This window comes from Poecilia latipinna, unplaced genomic scaffold, assembly GCF_001443285.1.
Source record: "Poecilia latipinna isolate Pla-1442-1.1 unplaced genomic scaffold, P_latipinna-1.0 Scaffold2431, whole genome shotgun sequence".
In the NCBI taxonomy this organism is placed as follows: Eukaryota; Metazoa; Chordata; class Actinopteri; order Cyprinodontiformes; family Poeciliidae; genus Poecilia; species Poecilia latipinna.
Genome location: NW_015115047.1, coordinates 49,693 through 77,489, shown reverse-complemented (window position 1 = coordinate 77,489; position 27,797 = coordinate 49,693). Strand labels below are relative to the sequence as shown.

At 37.8% G+C, this 27,797-nt stretch overlaps 2 protein-coding genes and 1 long non-coding RNA gene across 3 annotated transcripts; 1 reads left to right on the top strand and 2 right to left on the bottom strand.

Annotated features, from left to right (window-relative positions):
- LOC106937744 (serum paraoxonase/arylesterase 2-like) lies at positions 1–5,797 on the top strand. The gene is made up of 9 exons (XM_015019411.1): positions 1–911; positions 1,121–1,188; positions 1,427–1,482; positions 1,728–1,896; positions 2,954–3,077; positions 3,172–3,372; positions 3,905–3,986; positions 4,208–4,336; positions 4,435–5,797. Exons 1-9 carry the CDS (start codon positions 829–831, stop codon positions 4,594–4,596), a joined length of 1,074 nt encoding a protein of 357 aa, XP_014874897.1. The 5' UTR covers positions 1–828; the 3' UTR covers positions 4,597–5,797.
- LOC106937752 (uncharacterized) lies at positions 2,020–17,931 on the bottom strand. The gene is made up of 3 exons (XR_001422450.1): positions 17,240–17,931; positions 16,562–16,563; positions 2,020–2,031 (listed from the first exon to the last, which is right to left on the bottom strand). It is a non-coding gene; the product is annotated as an uncharacterized LOC106937752 (long non-coding RNA).
- On the bottom strand, positions 5,431–9,244 carry LOC106937743 (potassium channel subfamily K member 5-like). Its single transcript, XM_015019410.1, has 5 exons — positions 8,990–9,244; positions 8,371–8,482; positions 7,888–8,054; positions 6,730–6,898; positions 5,431–6,637 (listed from the first exon to the last, which is right to left on the bottom strand). The coding sequence occupies exons 1-5, from the start codon at positions 9,170–9,172 to the stop codon at positions 5,934–5,936; spliced, it is 1,335 nt and encodes a 444-aa protein (XP_014874896.1). The 5' UTR covers positions 9,173–9,244; the 3' UTR covers positions 5,431–5,933.
- Positions 17,932–27,797: the final 9,866 nt, after the last annotated feature.

The window sequence follows — 27,797 nt, the reverse complement described above, 5'->3', positions numbered from 1 at the left end:
ATCTGTAGAAGAAAATATATTAATTCTCTTTGGGAGAAAGTTTTATTTTAAAACACAAACATAGAAATAACATTGAGCTTTTTTAAAAGTGACAGATTTCCTATATTAGATATTTATCACAATTTATAAGTTGTCTTTTTTCTTTCCAAAGTTCATGTAACATTTAGCTGAACTCGGAGCAAAAGTGGCTCTTTCAATTGTAAAGGTTGAAGACCCCCAAGTACAGAAGCTGACTGTTCGTAGGTTGCTGTATCAAAGTATATTATTGGAAAGGTAAGGGGAAGGAAAAGGGTGAAAGAAAAATATACACAAGCAACCAGGACAGAGGATTTTGAAGTAAAGTAAAGCCCATTCCAGAATAAGATTCACAAAGGACAGACTGAGGCTGGGGACAATTCTTCAAGAGCCAACACATAGGTATTTTCACTCTGTTTTTTTTGTTTTGTTTTTTCCCCAAGTCCCTACTTAAAATTTGTGGGGTATTGAGGAGAAAAAACTAAAAGAATAATCGTACTTTTTTTATATAATATTTTTATAAACAGACGTACTTGAATGTAATAGCTTTTTTTTGTTTGTTTTTATTCACTTCTTGTGGATTTTATTTATGTGAAACCTTTCACAGTCCTACCAAAATGACTTAAGTCTTTTATAAGGAACACTCCCTAGTTAACTCTAGTATAAATTCAGAAAAAATATAGTTACCTTAAAGACAAGTGTTTTTGGATTGTTTTCTATCCCCAAGGCATTCCAAACACTACTTTTAATTGTTGCTCCTTGGCGCCACCTTTGTTGGAGGCGTGTAAACGCACTTCGGAAGTTCAGTCAAACATGGTTGCTCTAAAGAAAACGCTAATCGCTGCTGCTGTTGCCGCTGTAGCTGCTTTTTTCGGCTACGCATTTCTTAAAATACAGTAAGTAATCTAAACTTTTCTCGACCGATGATGAAATTCAGATGTAGGACTGGCAATATATATTTTTAAATGCCGATAGTTGTTGCCTGAACGGTCTAATGTTTGAAGTGTTAATGTTATTTAAAACTACATTTTAAAAAAGAGGTCCATCGAAGCTTAAAACGTAAACTTTCAAGCTGATTTTGTTGACTATAGTTGTTTTTCTGCAGGAGGCTGAGTCTTGCCTCCAGAGAAATGCCTGTCAAGCACCTCAAGTGTCGTTATTTGCCCAATATAGGTATGCATTCTTCACGTAGAAGTGTCTTCTATTTTGGGTACACAAATCTCTCTCTCTCTCTCTTTTTTTGTTTGTTTTGTTTTTGCACCAACTTAATTCAGCTCTTTTTGTAACATATAAGAGCAACAAGAAAGTCTGAAGTCCAAACATTTGAAAGTAGGTCAAGTGTCAACAAGACAGCAGACTTAAAGAACGAAAAGTAACGTTATACCATAAACCCTTTTTTTTTTTTTTTCAGAGTATGGAGCAGAGGATATCACTATACTTAAAGATGGACTGGCCTTTTTGAGCACAGTATGTTTTTTATTCACTGAACATCTCGTAGTTAATCTGGTTTGATTTTTTCTTTGTAATTCGAATCATGTTGCTCAAGTGTGTAATATAATGAGAATGCTCTCTGGCTGGGGATGGCTTTCATGTTACACAATAGATTTGGAAAATAATCAGAAGTTACCAAAAGAAAAAGCAGACTTGTAGTAACTTCCTGTAAAAATAGCTGTCAATAAAAACCTCTAACACAGTCACTGTTATCCACATAGGGGCTGCATGATTATCTTGAATTGCCTTCGTTCTCCAATGAACCAGGGAAAATGTACGTTCTGGATCTGCTGCACCCAAAACCGACCCCAGTGGAACTGCAAATCAAAGGAGGACTGGACCTCAGCTCTTTCAACCCACATGGGATTAGTGTATACACGAATGAAGCAGGTAGAACACATTCCAGCTTCGAAATATAACATGGAATCGTTTTCTCATTTGTTTCTGAAGTCAATCGATGCATGAACAGCACTGGTGGTTTCTTTTAATGATTGTAGCAACTAATACCAATGTAGTAACATAAACCTTTTTGCAAATAAAATTGAGTTTTTTCAATCTATAATGACATTTTGGCAATAATGTAGAATGTTATGACCTTATTGATGTATCTTTAAAAAAGCCTTTAGAAATGCAGTAATTGCAGTCAGTAATTTAATAACGCATAAATAGATCAGCATTTCTTGAGAATGTATTTTTTTTTTTTGCCTTTTTTTCTTCAATTTTCTCAACAAAACTTGATTTTATTCATTGAAGGATATACAATTCAGCACATTTATAATGCTGTTCATTAGTTTAGATATTTAGTCAATGGTTTTAAGTATAGGTAAATAAGTTTTAACTATTAACTGCAAAGTGAAGTTGGGGGTAAGATTAGTGAGTTCAATGTGAAAAAGAGTCCAAAGAGCATTCTGAACTATTCTTAGCAACAGACAGATCTTAGTAATAGTTTGAACGTATCATAGCTTTCACACAGTGATAAGCACAATTTGAGAATTTGTGTGATAATTTATTCCCATGATACATGAAAAATACTTAACTTCAAAGAAAATTTACATTCTATGCTATAGTTAAATTTATGGGTATACAATGCTGTCTTTATGGGACAATAAATGAAGTAGGAAGGCCCAAAACAGCAACGACTTGTTATAAAATTGAGTTCAACCTACTGGTGAAGGAGAGAATGGATTCTGAGCTCAAAATAAAGCAAACAAATTCAATTATATTCACACACACTCTCCAATATTTGGATTATGTCCCTTAGCCCTGTTGCACCTCTAACAAGCTTCTTGCTGTGCAGACAACCTTACATGAAAACTGACTGGAACTATGCTAAAGTAGAAAATAAACTTCTGATAGATTGCCAAAGAGCAAAACATGCTATCAAATACATAGATTTAGCAGCAAAAATCACACTGAGTCTAACGACAGAAAACTATTTATTTTACAGATGACTCTATATATCTGTTCGTTGTCAATCATCCTCAGCAAAAAAGCCAGGTAGAGATCTTTCGTTTTGTTGGGGAGGACACGCTTGTGCACTTAAAGACTGTTGCCCATCCTTTGCTGTTCAGGTATTAACTGTTCAATAAATCCTCCTGGTTTACCCTTAGCAGTATGTTTTACATGTTTGGTTATCCATCTTATTACTGCTTATATTTGTTTCAGTGTGAACGACATTGTCGCCGTTGGACCAGAGCATTTCTATGCGACAAATGATCGTTGTTTTAGTTATACTCTTCCTTTAATGATAACTCTCATCCTGAGTATGCCCTGGTGTAACGTTGTGTACTACAGCCCTGAGGAAGTGAGGGAGGCAGCTGGTGGCATTCAGTCTGGAAATGGGATAAATATATCTCCAGACAAAAGGTTATTTTCACCTCATTTTATTGTTAACAATGACAGTATGCACGATGAATCTTGTAATTTAGGTGTGTACCTCAACATACTAACATAGTAAAAAAGTGAATTTATCATAGTAATTATTTATAGAAAGTGAAGCTTTAATATCATATGCTTTTATTACACACATATTATAAGATGCCAAACATATGTTTAGAATGTATCTCTGTTAAATTGATGATCATGGCTTACATAAAGGGAAAATCCAAAATTCAGTGACTGAGAAAATTCACTAATTACACAGGATTGTTCTGAAAAGTGTGTGGATGTACTGTACAGTATGTACAGCGAATACCAATGTACGTTAGGAGCTGCAGGCATGTGTCACTCATGCAGCACAACGAAATTAGCATCTTCGTAAAGCGAAGGAATGCTCTAAAATATCCCAGTAGATGGAAGTTCTTACTTTAAGAAAACACATTGTAAATAATGCTGAAGTTTTAAAAGTGATGGAAGTATTAGACAAATACTGTTTTTTTTTTGTTTTTTTTTCCAACAGGTATATTTATGTTTCTGATATTCTGGATCATGAGGTGGATGTTTTTGAGCGATTAGATGGAGAACGGTTGGTGTACATTAAGGTGTGTGTTTTCATGTTTCCTAATCTTGGAAGTGACAAAGACGGTTCTGCCTTTTGATACATTGTCAGCATTTCAAACTGCTCCTGATCTTCAGATTTTCTGTTTGCTCCAAAGGTCTGAATACAACATAGATAAAAAGAAGTTGCGCTTTACTATGATTTTATTTTATGTGCTGTTATTTTAGATTTTGTCATTTTTGTACTGTGTGTTTTTTTGAACAGTCTGTTCCAGTTGGAACACTTTGCGATAATGTCGAGGTGGACCACATGACAGGTGACGTCTGGCTGGGCTGTCATCCGGATGCCACCAAATTGTCCAAATTTGATCCTAAAGATCCTCCTGGCTCAGAGGTCTCTGTTTTTTTTTTTTTTTAACTGTTTCTTTTCTTGTTTTACAATTCATACTTGTACAATTGTTATAAAATAACTGGCAACAACCTTCCCTGCAGATCATCAAGATCAAGAACATTGTCTCAGATCAGCCAGTGGTAACTCTGGAGTATGGAGACGATGGTCATGAGCTGATGGGCTCCACCGTTGCTGCACCCTACGAGGGAAAGCTGCTCATCGGGACAATCTTTCACAAAGCCCTGTACTGTGATTTGAAATAAACTGGCCACTATTTATCCAAAAACACAATTTGCTTATCTCTCTTGTACAATAAAACTATCTTGGTTTGTCATAGAAGAAGATTATGAGAAAACAGAATAACCTTTTTTCCTGCTATTTACACTTGGATCTGCTACGCATCTAAAAATATTTTTTTTTAGATGCAGTAGTCAAAAATGTAGGAATATTTAGACTTAAAATAAACGGATATGAATGATAAATACAGTTCTGCTGTTTTGTTTGCACACACTCAACATGGAAACATTGTATAACGCAATGTCAGTGAATTTTAAAAGCAAGAATTGGAAGCTTTGTATTTATTGTGGATTTTCTCGTTAGCCCCTACAGGGTAGCAGTTATGCATAATGACTCAAATATAAACATCAGGTTTTTTTTACGCAGTCTGGAAATGTTTACTTTCAATTAATCAATCAACAAAACTTCACTATAATCATTTATTGTTTTCATACCTACCAAAATCAACACAGAAAGCACATTTACTGAAAAGGGTCTTATCAGGGCCAGGTTATTATGTCTCTTATTTTAACCAATATATTTTAAATTGCACTTCATCAAATCCTCTGGGCTGGATAAAGTGGGTTAGGCCTATACATATATAGGCCAGTTACTATTTATTAGACATCATGGCTCTTCCCAACTCATTTTCCATTTCATTTCAAAGATATAATATAATATAATAAATTGTTACAATGGTTCTTTTTAGTACATTTGTTTGCTTTGTTAATTTTTTGTGTTAAATAAAAAATCTAAAGTTTAATTAAAATATTAGTGTACCTGCTTTCACAACAAAACAACTATATGAAATTTGGCAATACAAAGCCGTCATAAATTCAAGTTTATTTTTAAAAATGGGACAATACGTATTAATGAACATTTACAATACATGAGATTATAGTCACTAACTTCCATCTCTGGTCTTGTTGACAAGTTGATGTTAAAGCACATAATAAATACAGCAATAAAAACCACAAAATAGCGTTACGAAATGAAAAATGTATTACACAATCTTGAAATCCATACATCGTTGCATATAATCAATGCTGACATTGATTATATGCAACTGAGCCAGATGGTTAGATGTTTTTCTAACCATCTAAACATTGAATGCGAAAAGATTTCTAAACATTTAAAATATTCTGATTTGCCAAGTTTAAGCTAAAATAGGAGGCTACAGATGGAAAACAACAACAAAAAAAAATCTTTTGGGAGACACACAAGAGCCGACTCTCTGAAAACAGCCAAACTTTCCATAAATATTTGTAACCTCACCATCAAATATAACTGAAAATATTGTTTCCGTTTCGCCAGGGAGCATGTATCATCCTTTTTCATCTAAACAAATACTATCATTTTCTGCCACCTTAGATATCGTAAATCGAGTCTCCCCACCATCAGGATGCTGCACTTTCTCTTCTTCTGCAGCATCTCTGTCTGGTGCCGTGAAGGTGATCCCATCATCTACTGATTCAGAGGAACCGTCATTTTTATTTTCCTCACGGTCCGTTATTTCACACGCTTCTGATGTGGGTCCCTTGATGTTTTCCTCTTCCTCTTGTTTGCTTTCGTCCACCGTTGCATTTGCAAACACCTCGCTTAAACTGATGTGCCTCTTGTGCCGCGGTGAGTGCTCCAAGGTCTGGATGTTGTTGGCCAAAATGTCACTGCAGCTCTTGGAGCGGTTTATGTTCTGTATTGGCGGTGGTTTCCTTTTCCTCGCATTAATCCCGATCTCTTTGATGACCGTGCTGTAGTCTTCGTCCTTCTCAGAAAGGAAGTTGAAGATGTCAACGACAGTCGGCCTCGCCTCTGGTTGTTGTTGCTTCTCGTCCTCGGAGTCTGACTCCATGTACAAGGGTCTGTTCCTGTGCCTATGGTGCCGTTTCTTCTTCAGCACTTTGTGCGCTTTCACAACCATGTGGACGTTCCAGCTGAAGAACAAAGACAGCCAGGCCAGTCCCATGTACATCCATAACTCTGCAATTATCCTGTAGAGTTTTGGGTATTCGATGTCAGGATTTACGCCTGCAAAATGAGTGAAATGATTCTCAGGTGTGTGCAGTTCATTTCAAATTTCATATTCACACCGCCACCCTGTACCGAGTGAAAAGTCTCACCTGCCACATAATCTCCAAAGCCAACTGTTGTTAGTGTGATGAAGGAGAAGTAAATCCCTTCTAGATAGCTCCATCCTTCCACAGACATGAAAACAAGAGGAGGGATCACCAAGTGCACCAGCAAGCCCCATAGGAGGAATAAGGCCGTGCATGTGAGCTGGACCTTTTTCTGTCAAAAGGCAAAAGAAGAAATGCATGTATAATAAAGCATGGTGTTCAAATTTTATTAGAAATTACATTTTGAAAGTGCTTTTCTGGTAACACAAGTTAAAATCCTGTGAACCTTCCTTCAGAAGTCAACAAGTAAATAGAGTCGCAGTGTGTGCAATTATATTACAGTATAACAACTGTTCTATGAAGGCTTCCTAGGTTTGCTAGAGAATATCAGAGAAATACTGAGGAACACAGCAGACAGATCAGGAGAAGGTTCTGGAGTTTAAAGCAATGTTACAAAACTTAATCATAAACTTTAAACATCGCATACTAGGGCTATTCAACTCATCATATGAAAATGGAAAGAATATGGTATAAACCATGAATAGACCAAGACACGGCCGTCCACCTGAACTGACTGTCTGGGCAAGTAGAGTAATAATAAGAGAAGTCAAGAGGTCCATAAATTTGGAGGAGTAACAGAAACAGTTCAGGTAAAGACGGCAAAACCATGAACACATCGCTACAGCAGAAAAGCATGAAAATCATCAATTTCAGAGAAAATAGTGACTTTAATTTCTTTTTATATTTTTCTGTTTTGCTAAATATACTAGTTGAAGTCATGTCATAACCACCCTGTGCTTTAAATAACTTTCATTGGCTTAAAACGGTAAACTCCCAACTCACAGACGAGTCCAAAATACAACTTTTAGGCCTAACTGAACATGTATTGCAGATTAAAATTGGGCAACCTCATGTTGTGTGCATGCTTTTTCTTCAGCAAGTGGAAAAAATTTGGATAAAATTAATAGGGAGATGAATGGAGCAAAATATGGGCAATCCTGGGAAACAAAGCACAGAGCATCGTTTGAGGCTGTAAAAGACTTGAGATTGGGACTGAGATTTGCCTACCAGAGCCACAATGGAACGATTGAGATCAAAGCATGTTTAAGCAAGAGAATGGTTCAATGAATGTCCAGATTTAAATCCAATCAAAAGTCTTACCACTGAAACACCTTTTTCTATCAGAATCCCAGACAGTCGTTTAGCCCGGTCTCCAAAGAAAGACCCCAGTGTGCTTATCCACACCAGGCAGAGAGGGATCCCACACAGGCCATACAGGATGCAAAACACACGGCCAGCGTTGGTCTTGGGAGCAACATTACCGTAACCTTCAGATGAATGAAAAATGAAAATTGACCAGAGGTAAGACAGTTGTAAAGTCGGCAAGTCATTAATAAAACTACTGATAAGTAGATAGACGCTAGGTTAGGAATAGTATCCTATTAGTTCAATTTTACAGATTGAGTTGTCCAAAAGGTCAAGTTATCACAAATGATTAAGCTAACATTAGTAAGTAAAATGCGCCTGGTGCTTATAACAAACCCTGTACTTTGTATAACACTAGAAGCAATGAGAGACATGGGCTCATTATGAAGGACAACAACAGGCTAGTTTAGTTACAGACTCCAATGATGGGTGTAATACCTATAGTAGTGACGATGGTGGCAGCAAAGATAACAGAATTGCCCCAGTCCCATGTGTTGCGGTGATTGTCCCCCGTAATAGCCACACCTTGGCCGGCGGCTTCTGACGCTATCTGAAGGGAAAAACACAGCAATGTAATCTCCCAAAAAACAAAACAAATAAACATTTATGAAACATAGCTCCTGCTAGTATTTTACCCATACAAACGGACTATATTTGGAACAATGTGAACACATTACGTTTCAGTATTCCCCCACAGGTGAACACACCTTGGAAACTTTCAGGCGTGTAGCGGCGTGTGGTGGCTGCTCTTTCAGTCAGTCTTTCAGTTACTAACTTGTATAATTAGGGAATGATAAAAGGGAACTTTTACCTGTAATTGTTTGCATTTAAGTTAAGTATCTTCTGTCTTTTTAGAGTAATAATGAATAAAAACATCCCGACTCACATGTAACTGGATGTTGTTGTTTTTTATTTATTTATTTATTTATTTATTTATTTATTTTACTTTAATACACCACATTTTTAGTAACATTTATAAACGTTTCATGATGTTACAAGTCATAACGAACTTTTTCCTATACGTAATTAAAAAAAAAAAAAAAAAAGAGCTCCAAACCTTCAGTATCTCATCTAGGGTTTCCTTTGTGACGTTGCCACTCCTCAAGATGTTTTCCTTCTGCTCAATGTATTTGTCTCTAGCCGCTTTCCAGTTTGGCTCCTCGAAAATCTGAAAAATCGCGGCACCGATCGAGAGGTAGAAAATGATGCACGAAGTTAAAAGAGGACCTGTATCGGCCATGTTAAAGCCATAACTTCACACTCTCCCTCCAAAGCGAGCAGCGGCGCATTCCGACAGAGGACTGTTGTTCAGCGTGTCCTCTGTTCTTCCTGGTTTTACCATCAGGGGTTGGCAAAGCTGCCCTCGGAGCGGGACATACAGTGGGGCCTCTAAAACTTTCCCCAAGTCCCAACATGTGGAAAAAGTCGTCGCCTCGTTACAGATTTTTTTTTTCTTTTTCGCTTTTATTTTTAATTTTTTTTGCTTTTTGCCACATTTAAATGTTTTAGATCATCAAATAAATTGTATTAATCAAACAAAGTTAACCTGGCTAAATACAAACTGCAGTTTTCAACTGATTTTATTTTATTTTATGGGAGAAAGTTATTCAAAACAGTCGGATCCTATGCAAAAATAAAATAAAACAATAATAATAAAAATAAAAAAAAAACATTTGTCCCTTTCAACCTGACAGTTGCCATCAGCCATTTGTGTTTACATCACTGTGGATGAATGTTGCCTACTCTACTTTGCATAATATTTTTGTCAGTCAACATTGGAGGGGATGAAAAGTACCTCAGTCCACTTTCAGACTTTGTCTGGGGCACTTCAAATGTTTTATTTATTTATTTATTTAATTTATTTATTTTTACCATTTAGACATGATGTGCTGCACAATGTGCTGTACTTTAGTGATATTGTGAATTGAGGGCTGGGCATTCTCCATCAGGATTTTCTGGTAGACAGGAAAATTCAAGGTTTCATCTTTTACAGCAAGATCTTTCATCCTACTTCATGTGGTCAGATAGGTGCTTATCAATGACTGTTTCTGCAGCTTAGCCAGTAATAAAGTATAGAATCAGTTAATTTGTGAAATGCTACCCCCTCTTCCTGCAACAGGATGCTGTGGACAGATCCCCCACCCCCATTATAAATGAAACTATTACTTGAAAACTGAATTTCCTATTTACTCAGCTTGTCTTTTCTTATATAAAGTGTGCTTGATAGTCGGAAACTTGTCGGTTTTACAATAAAAGCTCAATCACTTTTCATGGCAAAATTTTGATAGAAGTAAAATTTTTAAACTTTGTATGTATGATTAGCTAACATCTAAATGTTTTCTTAAATAGAATAGTAATAGAAATATGCATTCTTGATTTTATTTTTAAAGTAATTATAAAGACCATAGAATCCCAAGGATGAAAACTAGAGGTAATAGTGAATATTAAAAAACCTGAATATTTATCAATTAAGCAGCAGAAAATGAGTTTCTGAGAGCAACGTGACTCCTAATATTTACAAAGGCTAGTACAGCTGCTAGAAATCTTGAAATACCTGTTCTGACATTTTACAGTCATCGGGTTTGGAGTAATGAACAAATAGCAGGGCCTTTGGGCTGACCTGCTGGACAGGTTTCGATTCGTTTCAGCCTGTATCATATGATACGCCCTACACAGCTCTACTGGAAGTGTGGAAACCATTACTGAAAGGAAGGCAGAAAAGGGTTAAATGCTGCAAAGTTGTTAAGGATTTTATAAGGAGGCAAAAAAACAAGGGTGGAGCTCCACTCTGCTTATTTGCACAACACTTTTCAAACTCAAAGTGCTGCAAGAAGCACTGCTAACGTAAAAGAAATAGCGGCAACTCTGTAGCAAATCTAAGATGGGATACAAGCATCACATGAGTTACCTTCACCATAAGACAACTCGTGTGAAAGAGAGGTTTTAAGCTTTGTTTTAGAAGAAGAGGGGGTGCGAGTGAGCCACACCTAGACAGGAAGCTGATTCCAGAGTAGAGGGAGCCTTTAAAATTAAAAGCTCTCTTTTTAGAAATTCTGGGAATTGATTTAAAACTTCTGAGAACAACCAGCTTACCCGTATCCTGAGGAGGAGTTCTCTCTGTGGGACGATAAATGACAGAGACAGGATGTGGTTTGGTCATTAAGAACTTACAGTGGAGTCAATTGTTTGAACCTCAGTTGGATTCCTATGTTAGCTCATCTAAAAAAGCAACACTATTTTTGTAATTATCTCTTTGATTTGTTGGAAATTTTCAGTCAGCAATACTACACTAAACCTTACAAAACTATTCATGCGCCTGGAAAGCTTTAACATTCTGGCAGAATGAAAACGGAAAAATGTCACAAACTTTAAAGAAGTATTTCTGTCTTTCAGCTTTACATCTAAATTGTGAAAGATGTGGCCTCTCTGGAATCTTTCAAAGTTGTCAGGATCCCTAAGGAAGGATTTAATTATAGACACAGAAAAAACACAGGTAAAGTAATCACTTCTACCAAATCACACTCTTAAACTTGCAAAGGTAAATTTCTCTCAAAGAACCTTTTTTCTGTTATCAGTGAAAGCAAACATTGGACCTTGCTTGCACAGTTTAACACACTGCTCTGATTTCACAGGAAAATCCTAATCAGCAAAAAATGGAGCAGCCCTGCAGAGTGTGAGACACAAAAAGCTATTTGCCAACAATCAAAATTTCAAATAAACAATTAAGTGGGTTTTGTGTGCACATGGTCATTACTTTGTGTGTAAATGTATACCCAAAGGGAGGGGTGTTTGTACTCGACATGGATATTGGATTTTTAACTATGTTATTGTACACAAATGGAGTCAGTGTCAGAAGCTGTCAAAATTGGACTGTACAGTGAACACTTCACCTATGATTTTTATTATAAGTATAAAGAAGGTATGTATATTTATAAAATTCAAATGTATTCACCAATCAAAAATATTAAATCACATCAGGTTCTATTTCTAAACTATTGAGTAAAAACAATGTAACAATGCAGACATTCACTGTACAGTCTTAATCTACAGGGTAAAAAGTTTAAGTTTGCTACATATAAAGTGTATATTCAAGATTATCCAGGCTTTTTAAAGGCATAACTAGTACTAAATATTTTCTTGGTGTTTCTACAGAGTTTAAAGAAATAGTTTCACAATCTGCTTTGGAGTTCTACTACTTACCTCTAATTTAAAGGTGAGCATTTGGGAAAGGAAAAAAAAAATAGGAAGACACATTGTTTTAAAAACTGTACTGCTCCAGCCTGACTTTTTTTTTTTTTTTTTAATCTTTGCGTCTCTGTCAGAAAAAAACGAAACTGCACCAGCAGCTGGCAGGGACAATTTCCATATCTTTGTGTTCAACCATTCAGAAGTCAGAAGCGTGCAGAGTTAACCGCACTGGGTGGATCCTGGCTGCTGTGTGTGATAATGAGGGGAGGCGTTGTCTGCAGTATAAACATACAGTCTACTGTACTGACAAGCTAAATACATGTTTATTGCTGCTTAAGAGCTTAAGCTATCTCAGATTTATTAAAAACCAAGATTTAGCTCAAGCTAAGAAAGTATTTTTTGCCCCACTCCGCCGTGAGCCCTCCGTCAGTATAAGTGTGGAAAAATAAATCATCAAGGTAAGTTTAAGGTCAGATGTGCTTGACTGACCTCCTGGGACAGAGCGGCTGGGATCTATGCTACACTGAGACAGATATTCCAGGTGCATCAGCTGCTGAACTGAGGTCTGCTTCACCCTTCGGGATTTCACACTGTCCCACACTGTATACATATATTTCAGCCATTGATGCAGTGCGGAGACAAACTCTGCATGGCAAAGTATATTTAGGCTATGCAATGAACTTCAATAACATCAATACTTCTATAATACAATAATTCAAGAATGTGTTTTACCATTTAAATGATGGGTACTGAGATTATCATTAAATGACAGGATGTTCAATTAATCTACAAACATAGAGCAAACTTTCAAGATAAAGATTATTATTAATTGTTGGTAACAGATAATGAGAACAATGCCACCGTTTTGGTCTAAAACAGGATATTGTGAAAAGTTTCTTCCTTTTAATGCACAGTTCTTCCTCTCTGTTGTCACCTTCTGCTATGTGAATGGTTGGAATGGGGGAAGAAGCATGATTTCTTGCAATCCGATATGTATATCACAACATTTCACTGGAATATATTATCCTACTATGAATAAATCAATACATATAAATGCATTAAACTGGGTTGTTGTAATTGTCTAGATAATATTTGCATATTATACACTAAAGTGGACTAAAATTGGTTAAACTGATATTGTTTGTTTTCTTGTTGCCGTGTCCTAACACAACCTTACCAGCAAATAAATTCAATATTTAGAAATGAAAAAAAAAGCCTTGTCAAAGATTAGTGTTGAGTCATTATACCTTGTAGGCTCAACTCCCATGTTAAAGGAAGCACAGATACACATCACAGATACCACTCTAAAGATGGATATAGTCACTGTGCCAGAGATCTCTTTTTGCAAACACAGGCACGTTTGCCAACTTCTAAACTTGGCCCGTCTCAGCTGTTCCTCGGATGCAGGGCCAGTCCAAGCTACAAGCAGGTGCTCAGGTCCTCCTCCTGCTGGCTGGAAGGCCCCATGGGAAAATAAATTGATACCAGACAGGTAGGTAAATGCACCAGCTTCACACACAATAAGAAAAATATTAATACTTATGCTAACAAAGTTATAATGTAAAACTAAATAGGTAGTTTCTGCAGTTTCTGTCAGAGCTACGAACACAGTTCAGTGAACTTTTCATATATGATAATAGTAACAGAGTAATGGCTTTTGTTTGTAAAAACAACAATAAGTTTGATCTTTCTGCTCTAAAAAAAACAAAAAACAAATAAGAAATAAGATTTTCCAGCTTATTGTACTGTAAAACTGTGCATTTCCTCTGATAATCAGTTGCTAATTGTTCAAGATTAGGTGAGTTTCAAAACAGTTGTGAAATGTGAAAGAAACACGACATATGATGTTAACTATAAAAAAAAAAGCGTGGCATGCATAAGGATTCAACCCCTTTTACTTTGATGCCACAAAATAAAATCCAGAGCAACCAGCTGTTTAGAACTCAACTAATTTATAGAGAGAGAGAGTCCTTTTTGAGTTTCTAAGTTTGAATACAGTTGGTCTATGAAGGTGTAAAATATTTTCACTACTCTGTATTTAAATAGTTTAATAAGTGCAAATAGTTTTGTAAGAATTCTGCTCAGGGCTTTAGAGAACTTTGGGATAGCTATGCCAAACAAAGCTATTATCCAACTAAATGACATAGTTCCAAATAGCACGTTTTTGAAAACATAAAAAAAAGGTCTTTAAAACATTTGTGCACTATAAAATTGCCACTGTGAAAGAACTAAACAGCGCCCTCATGTGGAACTAGGAATAAAGTTCGTAAGTGGTGTTTTTATTTGCTGACACGAGTTTATGTGCCGGCCGGTGGTCTCCGCAAGAAAGACCCAACCTTAGGTTTATTATTCACTGAAATTCACTGACATTAGTTTGCCAAGTGTTGAGACTGAATCACATGTCTGTTTGAATGAAGGCGCAGACTCACCTGACGTGTGAAACGTAATATTTTCACGCACAAGCAGGGATATTTTTTAGAAGGATCATTACCGGATTCGGTGCTGTATAGACCACCCAACAACCTGAGCCATTTTTTTAGGCACAGCTTCCACCTTCTGATCCGATCTCCACCCATCCCCAGCAAGTGCTTCGTCATTGCAGCTGCGTCACCGCCTCTCTCTCGGTCTCTGTCGCACTCAGTGGAAACCTGATCGATTAGTTTCTGAGTTGACCCAAAGGCGAGCAGCAGGATTATGACATGGAATAAAGGTGGGGAGAGGCCACAGAGGAGCCACGTATCAGCTCAGGTATGACTTGTCTTCCGGGACCCCGCCGCTTGTGTTGTTGTTGCACACCTTGCGCGTAGCAAGCTCCCGTTTTCTGGTTTTCCACACGGCAGCAGTTCCTTTTAGAGTTCAGTCAGTGTAGCTTGTGCTGTGGGATTATGTCAAACACAACCAGGTCAGGGGTATTTGTGGCGCCAGACTGTGTGGGGAAAAGAAATAAGCAGGGGGCTTAGATTAAAGCGGTGCTTCAATGACATAATAATGACAAGAAATACACGATAAAGCTGGTTGGACTCTGATGTCTGGGGCCCCAAATACATAGAAATCCAAACATAAAGAGCTGCAAGCCTGAAGGTATGAACTAAAACACAGTGTTGAGCTGAAAACTAAAGCAGAAACTCAAATTCAAACTTTTTAATATATATATTTTTTTTATTGAATTTAAATCTGCTGTGTGACTTCTGTAATGGCATATATTTTAAATAAATTTGTTCCTTTCCAGTTAATTTGCATGTTTTGTTAAGTTAAATAAATATTTGTTTTTCATGATCTGATGCACTTTTTCTCTCTCTCTGCTTCTGTGTGGTCTTCTCACTGGGGCTGCCAACACAACGTGTGATGACCTGCTAAACACGAAATATGTGAGTACCAAATAAAAATCCAAGTTTTAATGAGCTATTGTTGCTTATGTCGCAGTCTGATATTACACATAATCATACACCATTGCTTTAACTTGGGCATCTAAATATCGGACAATATTCCTCAAGCGTTAAGCATTTCATTAGTTTAAAGCTACTCGTTTTTAAATTACATTTTGACTCGAGCAGTTGTCCACTATAATTAATGCCTTCTCCTGAACTACGTTGTATTCTCATTATAGAAGGGAACATTACTTTATTTTCCTATTGGCACTTTTTTTTTTGGCCAACTTTCAAGACCAATTTGAGCAAGATATCAAGCAAAAATTACAAGGAAAGCTTGGCGGTAAAATAATTTAACAGTTTCTGTCAACCAGCTGCAAGTTCAGCTGCCAGCTGAACCAGCTATGGGAGGGGTGCTGTGGCAGTGTCTCCCCGAGGCCTCTGAGCGCAAACACGTCTTTATCTATCAGGAACACATGCTCATAGAGTCCATTAGACTTCACTGATAAAACATAGTTGGCCTGATGTGGAATCCCCATCAGTTAATTCATGGTAAAGTATATCGTCAAGCTACAGTTGTAGGGTTTTACAAAAGGCAAGTTAAGCCCAGAAATCCCAATATAGCTTTTATTTTTTATGCATGCAACTGCATTGGGAACACTTCACACACTTATGCCAAAGTCAAGCAGAAGAAAATGGGTCAAATTTGTTGTCATTCTAAAGCAAGTAAGGAAGAAGAGAAATGTTGGGCAGTTTTTCTTTGCAAACTCAAACACTTACTAAAAGATTCCCTGCAGGTTTAGTTTTCCTGTCAATCTCTAGACTGAGATTTATTTGGATAAAGCCTGTTTGTGAGAAATGCATGGAGTTGAGCAGCATCACCTAAAAATAGATATTCCAGCACAGGATTATTGCTATGTGCCTTATGAACGACATGATTTTTCCTAAGCACAGGCACATAGAACATAGCACATAGAACCCACATAGAGTAGGGTTCGCGGTTTGTGCTGGCAGTACATAATGAGATCTTGGTGTTTGGAATCATGATTCTCCTGAGATTTCCTCTTCAGCACAACTTCTTTTGAATATTTTTGATGTATTCCAAGTGACTCGCAATCCTTGTTATGAGATGGATCTAATGATCTCATGTTTCACACTGTGGCTTGAATTCAGAGGGTACGGCTCATTTGACTGTCTACGGGTCAGACCTGGATGAAAACACAAAATAAACAGTGGGTGGTAAAACCCCTACTGACTCATCAAGAATAGGTACTATGTATTCGTGCTTTGTATGCCTGTTACACTGTGCATAGTGTAGTGCTAATCTGTGGAGCATTGTTTAAAGATACTTTTTGAGTTCTTAGCAAACTGCATTGCTAAGAACTCAATGCCAAAACAATGAACGAAGAGTAGAAAGATATCAACACTTCTTGTTTTTTCTTTTATTTATTGCACTTCATATCATCAATGTGGCATTTAGCACCATTGTAGGCTATTAAATGTTTTCTTGCTGTTGTGCAGCCATATTTGACTACATTTTAAAACTAGTACAACAGAAGTACCTTTCCATTTTGTTGTTGTATCTTCAAAACAACACATTTTATCCATTGCCACTGACATCTTATTCACTCTATTTTGAAGTTTCAAGTTTGAAAACTTGACACATTAAAGGCAACCCTTAACCAAACATACTGCTGGTTGTGACCTTCAGTCCCAGGCTCAGGATGAGTTGATTGTTTCTTCTACGATACTAAAAACTGAGGGCCATGATGTCTTTCAGTGTGTGGCTTCAAAGCTGTGGAACATTTTGCTTCTTTGACTTTTTTCTCATTCTTTAGGCACTTTGAAAAAGATGTAAAACTTTGTGTTTTATTAAGCACTTATTGCCATGATTTTATTGTCAGTTTTTGTTGTTTATGTTATTTTTAATGTTATTTTATCTGTTGTACAAAACTTTGGCTTATGAAATAGCATGTTTCTTTATTCACTTCTTTCATACATTTTTATTTAGTTGTTTGAGAAGTAGACTTTTGCCTTCAGTTACATTTGATTTTGAATACCATGCAGTTTTTATGTTTCCCTAGATGCTGCATTTATTTTATCCACCAGATGGCAGTGTGAACCAGCTTGGCCAGGACAGCAATAATCCTGCTGAACACAATTCAGGAAGCATTCAGTTGGCCTAGAGTCTCTGCTAGAATTACTTGTGTACCACACTGCGAGCCTCGGATCCAAATTAATGTTTTTAGTGCATGCAAATAGCATTTTTTTTTTACCTGCAAAAATCTGAATCTCTTATTATTAAAAGTGATTTGTAATTTCCTAAAATTTCCCTAACTATATTAGCTTGAGAATTCCAGCTGATGGAAATACAAAAGATGATTGCATGCTTGCAGAAAAAAAAATAAAAATACAGAGGCACAAACCATTCCCGATTCATAAATTTTTCATAACATAATGGCGCACTGTGAATATTAATACACGGCTGCCCCTCCGTCCCGCTCGGTGTTCCTGAGAGCTCAGCACGAATAAAACCCCTGCAACCATGCCTCCCATACATGCAATGTGATTTTTATATTTAAAGCTTGTTTGAAAGCTGGGCACGCTGTTTTACATAAGAGTTGGAGACGTGGCAGTGCAGTCGCGTGTGAGGGGATCTGTACCTAGATGCAGTTTTGATAGTCAAAGGGAGAGAGAGAGAGAGACGTACTGGGCGGAAGCACTGCGATGGGGGTCGTTATGTAATCACTGAGTGGCCGTGCCAGGAGAGGGATAAAGATGTTCGAAACAAACATAACCCCCAAGCACTCAGCTGGAGTAATGCACTGCACCATCATGTGTTTTGCCTTTTGAACAGCAGAGAACAAGGAGGCAGAGTTGTTTGTGTCAGTTTTTTTTTTTTTTTTGTTTGTGTCCAGTCCACAGTGTGAGTGTGTTTTGAGGAATGGGTTGTCTCGCTGTCTGTGGTTCCAGGCTGTCACTGTCTCAGGGGACTGTGGGTCTGTAAAGTGCTGCTGCTGCTGCTGCTCCTGGTCTCCTCCCTTCTGCTTTCTGTCTCTGCTCCCTCTCCTGGGTCCAGCTAAACACCTGCTCCTTGCAGTATAGGCACAGGGATGGGGAGGGGTTTCCAAGCAACTGAAGGCTTCCTCTTTGTTTGTTTTACCTGGTTGCTCTTTAGATCCAAAAAAAACTAAAGTAAAAGGAAACAGATTCTACCAAAAAAAAACTTATACAAAATACCCCTTCGTTTTTGCTGGCTTCCCCCCATGGGTTTTTTTTTTTTTTTTTTTTTTGTAAATGTTTAACATCGCTGTTTGGCAGGCTGTGTGTATAGTAAGTTTGCTCTGTGATCAAAGTCTAACAGATAACAATCAACATAGTTTCTCTTGGTTTGGTTTCCTTACTGTCTTGTGAAGCCTGCTGCCTAGTTCACAGCAATAAGAGTTATCGGATTTATGGAATAACATTTAACCCGGTAAGATAATTCTTTTTCAATCAATTGCGACTGAGTATAAATGACAGAAGTTTGGCTATGTGAGACAAAAAAAAAAAGATGGTGCCGTGCCCCTTGTGGTTAAGAGAATAATAAACGCTCTTTTCCTCCACACCCCCCGTCTTACCCACTCTGCCTATAAGCCGTATGTCCCTAATGGGGTCAGGCAGATGGGTGGGGACCGTGGCGGGCTTCATGAAGACAAGCTAGTGTGTGTGTTTTATCAGGCACATGCGTTTGTTTTTTGAGTTAGGGTGTGTTAACAGTTTCCCTGACAAATTTCTTATTTCCTCATATCTCCCAAAATATTTCAGTTTCAGTACCACTTATTGTGCTATAAAAAGCAATTTTGGTAGGTATTCAGCCTTAGCCATTAAAATTCTTTACATTTTAAATGATCAAATTCATTAGTATTGCATTATCCAATTTACATCTGAAAATATGTTAATGCAACATTTTAATTGGAATTTAAGAGCATGTTGGTTCCATTCACTGCTTTTCCTACTCATTATCCAGTAGAGTCCAGACATTGCCAATGAATGGCACATCCTAGCCATGCTGTCGTTGAAACGTTAGAATAAATTTAATATGTTTAGTATTGTTCAAGTGTAGCTCATGCTACAGTGCATCTGTGTGTACATGTGTATGTTTATAAACTGCATATATAATTATATGCTACATGGGGTTATGCTTGGCACTGTTTTCTGGGCAAATTGACTAGGGTTTCAGTCCACCTCATTGGCTGCACTCATCAGCCTTTGAGTTTACCAAGAGTAGAGTAAACTTTGAAATTTCACCACAGACTGTCATTTGTGTGGTGAAATTGAAGGTGGCAATTCCTTTGCTTTTCCAGTTCTGGAAAAAATTTGGAAAGTTGTGTGTACAGCCTCAAAATCATCTGATGAGGCTGCCTGACACAAAGTAACTTTAGTGTTTCAACACAAAGTTGTGCTAACTTCAAGCAGTCCCTTGTGAAAATGTAGACCGTTAACATCCACTTAGCAATTTTTCTTTTTTGGTACGAAGGTGATTCGTTTTAAATGGCTAAAATAGTTAGTGCCTTAACTGACTCTTTTTTTGTACTCTGTATGTTTATTAATTTTCTATAAACTCATGGCAAAATGACACAGGTCCACTATTGGTAAGGGAACTATTTCTGGTAAGTTAGTTAGTTTTCTTCGAAACATCAAAATGATCACTTTAATTTTTTATCACATTATCTTTAACCCTTGTGCGTGCGAGGACTGAGGCAAACGTAGAGGACTGTGGCAAATGATGCAAGTTTTACGGGTGTGGGGTCGGTTGGACCCCATTTCTAAACACAAGGGTTAAGAGAAAATCCTTTGTTTTTGACATGCAACATAGGCAAAATATCATCTAATTCTAACAGCTAATTTAAACAGTGTAGTTGGGTTTGGTTGGGTGCCTAGATTAATAAAAATGTAAATATGGAGGGAAAGAAATCCTGCTGCAGCTCCCTTCCCCCTCAACCCCCCCCTGCTTCTGGACATTGAACTCTGTTAATAATTGCTCTCTTCAGCTACTTTATGGCTACTGCGGCACAGTCACAGACAATAAATGGAAACACGACTATTTCAAACAGCCCTTGAGAGTATCGATTGCTTTTCTTTTCAAACTGGAATCCTGCAGCACCGACTGACATTCATTGGCATATACAGGATTGCATGAAACTTGTGCCCATCTTCTGTCTAGAGCTGAGGCTGCTCTGGCTGAGCCAGAGACTCCGCCCCTTTACGAGCATCAGGACACCTTCAGCACAACAAAGCATGTGTCGCTGCGAAACATTGTTACTCCCCTGAACGTCAGGAATATATACCGGGAAATTATCGGATATTTTTGGGCCCTTTTTTTTTTTTTGTCTCCCTTGATGCTAAACTCAGAGTAGGTAAGCCCAATTTAAGGTGTTCGGTGGGTGCGTTTGAATGGGTGTTTGTTTTGTTGTGCGTTCGGCGCCATTTTTTTCGTAAACAGATTTTTTTTTTTTTTTAAATACCCCGGCGCACGTTCGTCCGACACAGCCCCGCTACTATGTTGCACTTTAATTCAGAAAAAAAAAGAAGAAGTTGCGGAAAAACGATGCTTTTTAGACTCTGTCACGACATATTCAGACATCTTTAAAAAATATTTAGAGCAATTAAAGTTATATAACCTATTTCGTTCGGGTATAGACCCCCGCAGCAGTCTTCTTGCAGCATCTTTAATTAAAAGTAGTCCCTCCTGGCGGAGGCAGCGGTGTTGTTTTTGTTTTTGCATGTGCGAGTTGTGTGTATAAAAATGAATGAACATAAACACGAAAATTTAAAGAAGACTCAGTTTGCTAACAACATAAATGGTTAGTATGCACTTTTAAAATCCCGTTAAGCATATTGGTGCATTCCCTGTTGATGCCTTTGGAACACCAATAACCTGCAAAACAACCAGTTATTTTTACGTACAGTGTACATACTTGGATAAGACATCATCCGGAAGGTAATGTTTTATCCTTTAAATTAATAATATTTAAGAATTCTAATGATATATGATGAAGGAATTTGTGTTGTTAAGTTTGACTCTCACATATGACTAGACTGGTTTATTCCTGGACATGAATTAGATGCGTTTGTCTTGTAAAATGAAGATGACATTAATCTATAGAAATGCACTACATGGAAATAATACACTTGTATGTGTGATGTGCGTCCACAATGTTCAGATGTTATTTGGGTGTTTCCCCCTCCCACTGTTACAGTGATGCTTTGCATTTACTTTCTTTCTGCTTGACCTGCCTTGCTTTTGCCTCCCTGAGGAATGCAGGGGGTTAAAAATACCCACCTCAGCCTAAAAAAAGGGCGGGAGTTTGTGAAGATTGTGTTGGTTGCCCTCCCTACATTTAACGTGCTCAACAGCATCTCATCCAATAAGCCTCATCTCCATCGATGATACGGCTGAATATATATAGTCAGATAATCTTTCGTGAGGAGCTGCAGATGTGACGCATGGGGGGGATGAGGCAGAGTTAATGCTGCAGGACTAGGAAGTTTTTTATTAGTTTTTTTTTTAATTAGTTTTTTTTTTTTAATAAACAACAGAAGTAAACGGAACCTAAAAAAACACTAGTGATGACGCCCTGGTAGGATCTCCTGTTGGTGAAGCAGTGGTGGTGTAGACACACAGGAAGCACCTGAGGCGATGTTGAACAATGTTTTCGGCTCTGCTGTGACAGAGTGAGGTCATTAAGGTCCCAGAAGGGCTTGCTGGTGTAATCCTCTTTTGGGAGTTATGATGCATTCGTACAGTTAGGCATACTGCTCTGTTCTGTGTGCAGATCCGAACAGGAAAGAAATCCACACATCATTCAGTACTATTCTTCTTTCTGAATTGAAAACGTGAATTTAACCTGGGCGCCAAGTTCATGAGGCACCTTCCTTTGAGCTCTGCTTTTAAGATCTTTCACTAATGTTCAAATTTATTTATGTCTCTGCTATTAGCTGTTTGCACTTTTGGCTGAGTTTGATGCTCAGAATGGCTTTTAAATTGCTTTCAGTGAAGCCACACTAAATCAATCATGCTGCTTCATTCTTTTCCCATGCCGTTTCATGTTACAACATCCGGCTCACAGACCATCTGTGTGTATTGATCATTTTGAGACAAAGACCTGGGCAAAGATTTCGGTCTTCAGTTTATAGAAGATGTGTGCTGTGCATTACTCTTGGATGTGAAATTTTTTTCTACATATTTTTGAAGTGGTCTGGTTATTTTGCCTCTGTACTAGTTTGTATTTTTGCGATTTTGGTTGTTTGGCATGCGAAAAGGTTCCTTTCTGCGAGGCTTATCTGTCCGAACCATTCTTCAGTTCAAAGCTTTCTTGGGGACAAGCCACACTAAGGTGTCAAAACATTTTCATTTTAATATGGATTCGCAATAAAAAGTCGATATGGCAATTGGCTGCCCCTCCCCTACATGTTGCTGTGCATTGTCACTCAGTTGGTTGAAACAAAGCTACTACATTTCCCCCACGCTTGCAAGACGGACAGGCATATTTGGCTGCCAAAAAAGCACTACAGTGATTTAAAACTACATTTGGCTTAAGTCTGAGTATTGTTTCCTTTAAAAGAAATTAGATCATGTTAATCATCCATCTATCTAGCCTTTATCTGAAAATGATTGTCCTTGCTGAGTCACAAGGGGGACTGGTGATTATCTGCAGTGATTAATGTTAGACCATTTTTATTTAATACTTGGTGCTATTTCAACTGAAGGTTATTATGCAGTGTGAACATTATAGCAACCTAAGCCTATTTAAGCACTTCATACCTTTTTGACAGCCAATGAATAAAGCAATTAAATCATTTTCAAGAAGTTACTTGAAAATGCGATTTTTATCTTCCAGCTGGAGGCCACTTGCATATTTTCATTTTATCAGGCTCGATAATCTCTCATAATTTAATGCGCCAATAGGCTTAGTTGTGGATCAGAACAACAGTCAGTGGGAAAAGGAGCAGCAGTGGTTCATCCTGTAACCGGTGGATTGACAGTTCATATCCCAGTTCTGTCTGTCTCAGTCACTTTCCCGTTGTGTCCTTGGGCAAAGCCTTCCCTCTTGGTACTGGTCAGATGTCTCAGTGGAGCCGATTGAATGGCAGCTTCTCTTCTGTCAGCCTGTCCCAGCTGTGGCTACAATGTACCAAGCTGACGGTGATAAGCTACATTGATCGGCAGGCTAATCACAAAGAAAAGAAAGTCTGAGATTTGTTTTCGCTGCGTCAAAACTAGTGTACTTTTTTTTTTTAATTTGGTAATATAACTCTATCAACCTGGTGCATGTACATTGCCCAGGTGCAACTGAATATATTTACATCACTTACAATGAACCTTTTCTTAAACCCGAAGAAGTCTAGTTATGATGTTGCAAGCCAAGGTTGGGTGTTGACAGAACATGCCATTAGTTTGTTGCAGAGTCCACCTTTATACGCTGGCCTGCATTCTGTGTTTACTAAGAGGGGCCTGAGGCTGGCATCTTACTCTTGAGTTACATTACTGCATATTTTTTTTTTCCCCGCCAGGTAGGTGGGGCTTCTCATAAAACCATGAATCAGCACAACGTGTCACTATTTTCATCACACACACACTTGCAAAGGCAGACAAAAAGATTCGATGGAGACAGTGAGATGGATATTGCAGGCAGGTAGAAGAAGATAATCTCACTTGGTCACTTGAGGGCTGATTAACTCTAAACTCCTTCTAATTCCTTAAGCCTGCTCTCAGTATCCAGGAAACATGCTTTCTTTATGTTCACTCCTATGTACTATTTTATTGAGAACTCCTTCTAATATGCGACCAGGTTATTTTAGGAAAGAGTAGCGCACATGTGCAAAAGAAAATTAAATGGATCAGTTTCAGCTCTCTTTAAAATGAGGATGTAAAATGCTGTGTGAGCTCTTGCCTCTGTGCACACATGTTCGCACATGTGCATATGCGTGTTATGTGAAGCAAGGCGTGAACAAAAATAGATATGAGCTGGGCCAACTAATGAGTCCCAGCATCTTGGGCACATGTAGCTATTTTTAAACTGTTGCCTCCTCCTCTATCTGCAAGCTCTTCTTCCTCTCCCCCCACTCCCCTCTGATTTTGATGCACAATGTATAACTGAGACCTGAAGTGTATCAGTTTATGGTTTTGGTTTCCTTACGCCAGACAAAACACCTTTTTTGGGTTGAAAAAAAAAACAACAAAAAAAACATTAAGTTTATTAAGTCATTAAGTACATTAAGTCAGCTACTTTTATTTCCAAACTTATATATTTTATCATATTGGACTTACCATTATTTTAGATTTAGATATTTTTTTTGTTTTGTTTTTATGTGTATTGTCTATGGTTTATGTTTTAGGTTTTTCATGTCTTTATACATTCTTATTGTTTCTATTTGATCTCTCATTGCATAATTACCAGTCCACAATTCCTTTTTTAAACTTATTTCCATTATGATAAAAAAAAACAAATACAAAAAAACTTTGACATTTCTAGTATTTTTTTTTAATGTTCCTCCATCTGTTTTTAAGCAAAGCTCTTTGTGTTACACTGGTTTCTGTTAAAATGGCTCTACAACTAAACTTTGATTGAAAACAAATACTTAGATTTTACATAATTGAAAAAAGAAACACCCAGTTAAACTGAATAATAACCTAAAAATCAAATCACTGAGGATCTCTAGTCTTTGTGCTTGCTTCTGATCAGGCTCTCTGTGAGCTCACTCTTGCTTGGAGGGTGGCCTACTTCATCTATTATTCATCTTATTACAGGCTCTAATTGTGTGTTATTGAGGTCCGTCGTTTTTCTTCAAAAAAATATGACATTTCATTACTACTCCTTCCCCTCCCATTAAAGTACGGGTGTTATTTGTCACATTACGAAAGATTGATGGTGCATTGGGAAACCCTGCGCCGTCACCGTCGTCTAACGTCGGTCCTGACGTGGGTCGGCCCTGCTCAGCTGGCCGACAGCAGAGATGTTAGATGGGCTAACACAAAATGGAGGAGGCAGCAGACACAAGCTCAGCTGGTCCATTAGGAGCATGTCTGTTTCCTGACACTCAGAATTGAGATGACGGAGCATTAAGACGCCCGCAGGAGGCCGTGGGCATCGATGCATAAAGGTGTGCGCGTTTGTGTGTGCGTGGTGACCCAGGGAACAGACCCATGGAGTGGAGGTGGTGGTGAGGGGTCCTGTTGGGGGAAGGGCAGAGTGGATTAGTAATAGAGTGCGGCACAGTTATTGGTCACTGGACACAAACAATGGGAGGGCTAAAGAGGATTTGGTCTGTTTGAGTGCCCCCCTCCTCCTCCTGTCCTGGAGAGCCAGTGGGAAGTGTATGGTGTAGAGATCCGGGATGCACCATTTTGGGCGGCCCTGTACATCTGGAGGATCGGCCTTGTCTGCTATCCCCCACACCTCTTCATAGGACGTATCGGAGACAAAAGCATTATTCACCAGTTAGACAGTGGCGAGACACGATAATTGTCTGTCATATCAAAGCAAATCGATTATACAGTGGAGGCCCTGTAACCTATATATATATATATATATATATATATATATATATATCACTCAACAGAAACATTGGGTAGTTGTGTAATATCTGCAGTTTGTTAGCCTGCTGGGTAATTTAATCAGCAAGTTTTTAAAAATATCAAGTCTGACTCATTTTTATGAATCTTCAAAGCACATCAACCCTCTGCAGATTGTTGGCTCATAAAACTGTGATTCACTCATAGAATCAATGAGACCGATTATTAAAAAGTTCTCTGGAGAATTATTTATTTGGTTTTATATTATGTGTTAGTTTTGATACTTAAGGTTTTGGAGAACTTGCTGTAACAAACAGAACAAAAACATTCTTAAGAAGACAGTTACTGTCAGTGTGTGACCATAAGCTCAAACATGCCTTATCTACGCAGCAGAACAAGGATGCGAAGCCCACCAACAAGTCCAACGCTGAATGGGTGGCCTAGTCAAAGTCTGGACTTAAATCCGATTGAGATTATTGATTGATCTGAAACATTTAAATGTGACATAAAAGCAAATACGGAAGACATCTGCGATGGGCCAAAGACTTTTCCACACCTCTGTATGTCATTGTTTTGTACAAAAAATATCATGTAGGTACTTTGAATGCTTTGTTACTGTATACAGAGCATTTGTTTCCCAGAACAGAATGGGTGTGTTGCGATAGAAAGAGCCAGCCATGCCTGCTGAAGATGAGCCAGGCGGCGCTAATAGGCAGATCTTGAGCAGAATACCTTCTTTGTGTTTGGGCGATTTAATGAGTCCGTGATAGGCCATCAGAACTCCATGTTGGCTCAGTCTCCAACAAGGAGGCCTATTGTGTGATGAGCTGATGGGCTGTGCATGTGTCAGTGCTAGATTGTAAATTATGGGTCACAGTTTGCTTCATATTTGCCTAAAAAAATCTGTAATGAAATTTGATGTCATTTATTTGAACAGCAGTGTAGATGAAAGGAGACTAGAGTTTCTGGGTAAATTTAATTTAATAGCAACATATGTCTGGTGTGTGATGAATATATCTATACATGGCACCATCCATACACACTGGCACAGATTTAAAGATTTAAAAATTAATTCAGCTTCTGCTGTAAAATGAAATGAAACTGAAGTTTTTCCCACAGTTCTCATCTCTGTGAGCTTTTTTATTTTCTAGATGGACCATCCTTGTGTTGATAAACTTGAGTTTTGTTTCACACTGTTTCAGTTGATATTGCTCTGACTATTAATAGATGCAAGTTTAACAAAGTCTATTTTCTTTTAGCCATTTTATGTGCGCTTCTGGTTTTATTAGTCACATTAATAACATATACCAGCAGAGGGGTGCTAATAAATATTTTGGACTGATCGTCGACTGGCCCACCTGGAAATTAGAACCAAAATGAATTGAAATTGGATCTAAAACAGGGTTTTATTCACTTAAATTGAATTCTAGAGCATGATTGAGCGAGATTTTTCTTAGCATGTCCTCATTCACCGATTCATCAACGTTTGAGCTGCTAAATTTCAGTGGATTTATATTTCTGTTTAAGAATTTTCAGTAAAAAAATATTTTCCTTTTTTTTTTTGTAATTCTTTTAATTGAGCATCGAAAAAAATGTTTATTGTAATATAAAACAATGGCTTCTCAAAAACAGCCCAAAGTTAAAGAGGTAATCTGCTTCTCTGAGAACATACAGGCTGGGACAAATATATATGTACAAATAAACCCAGTTATTTAATTTACTTTATGAAACAAAATATCGCTTGAACTTTT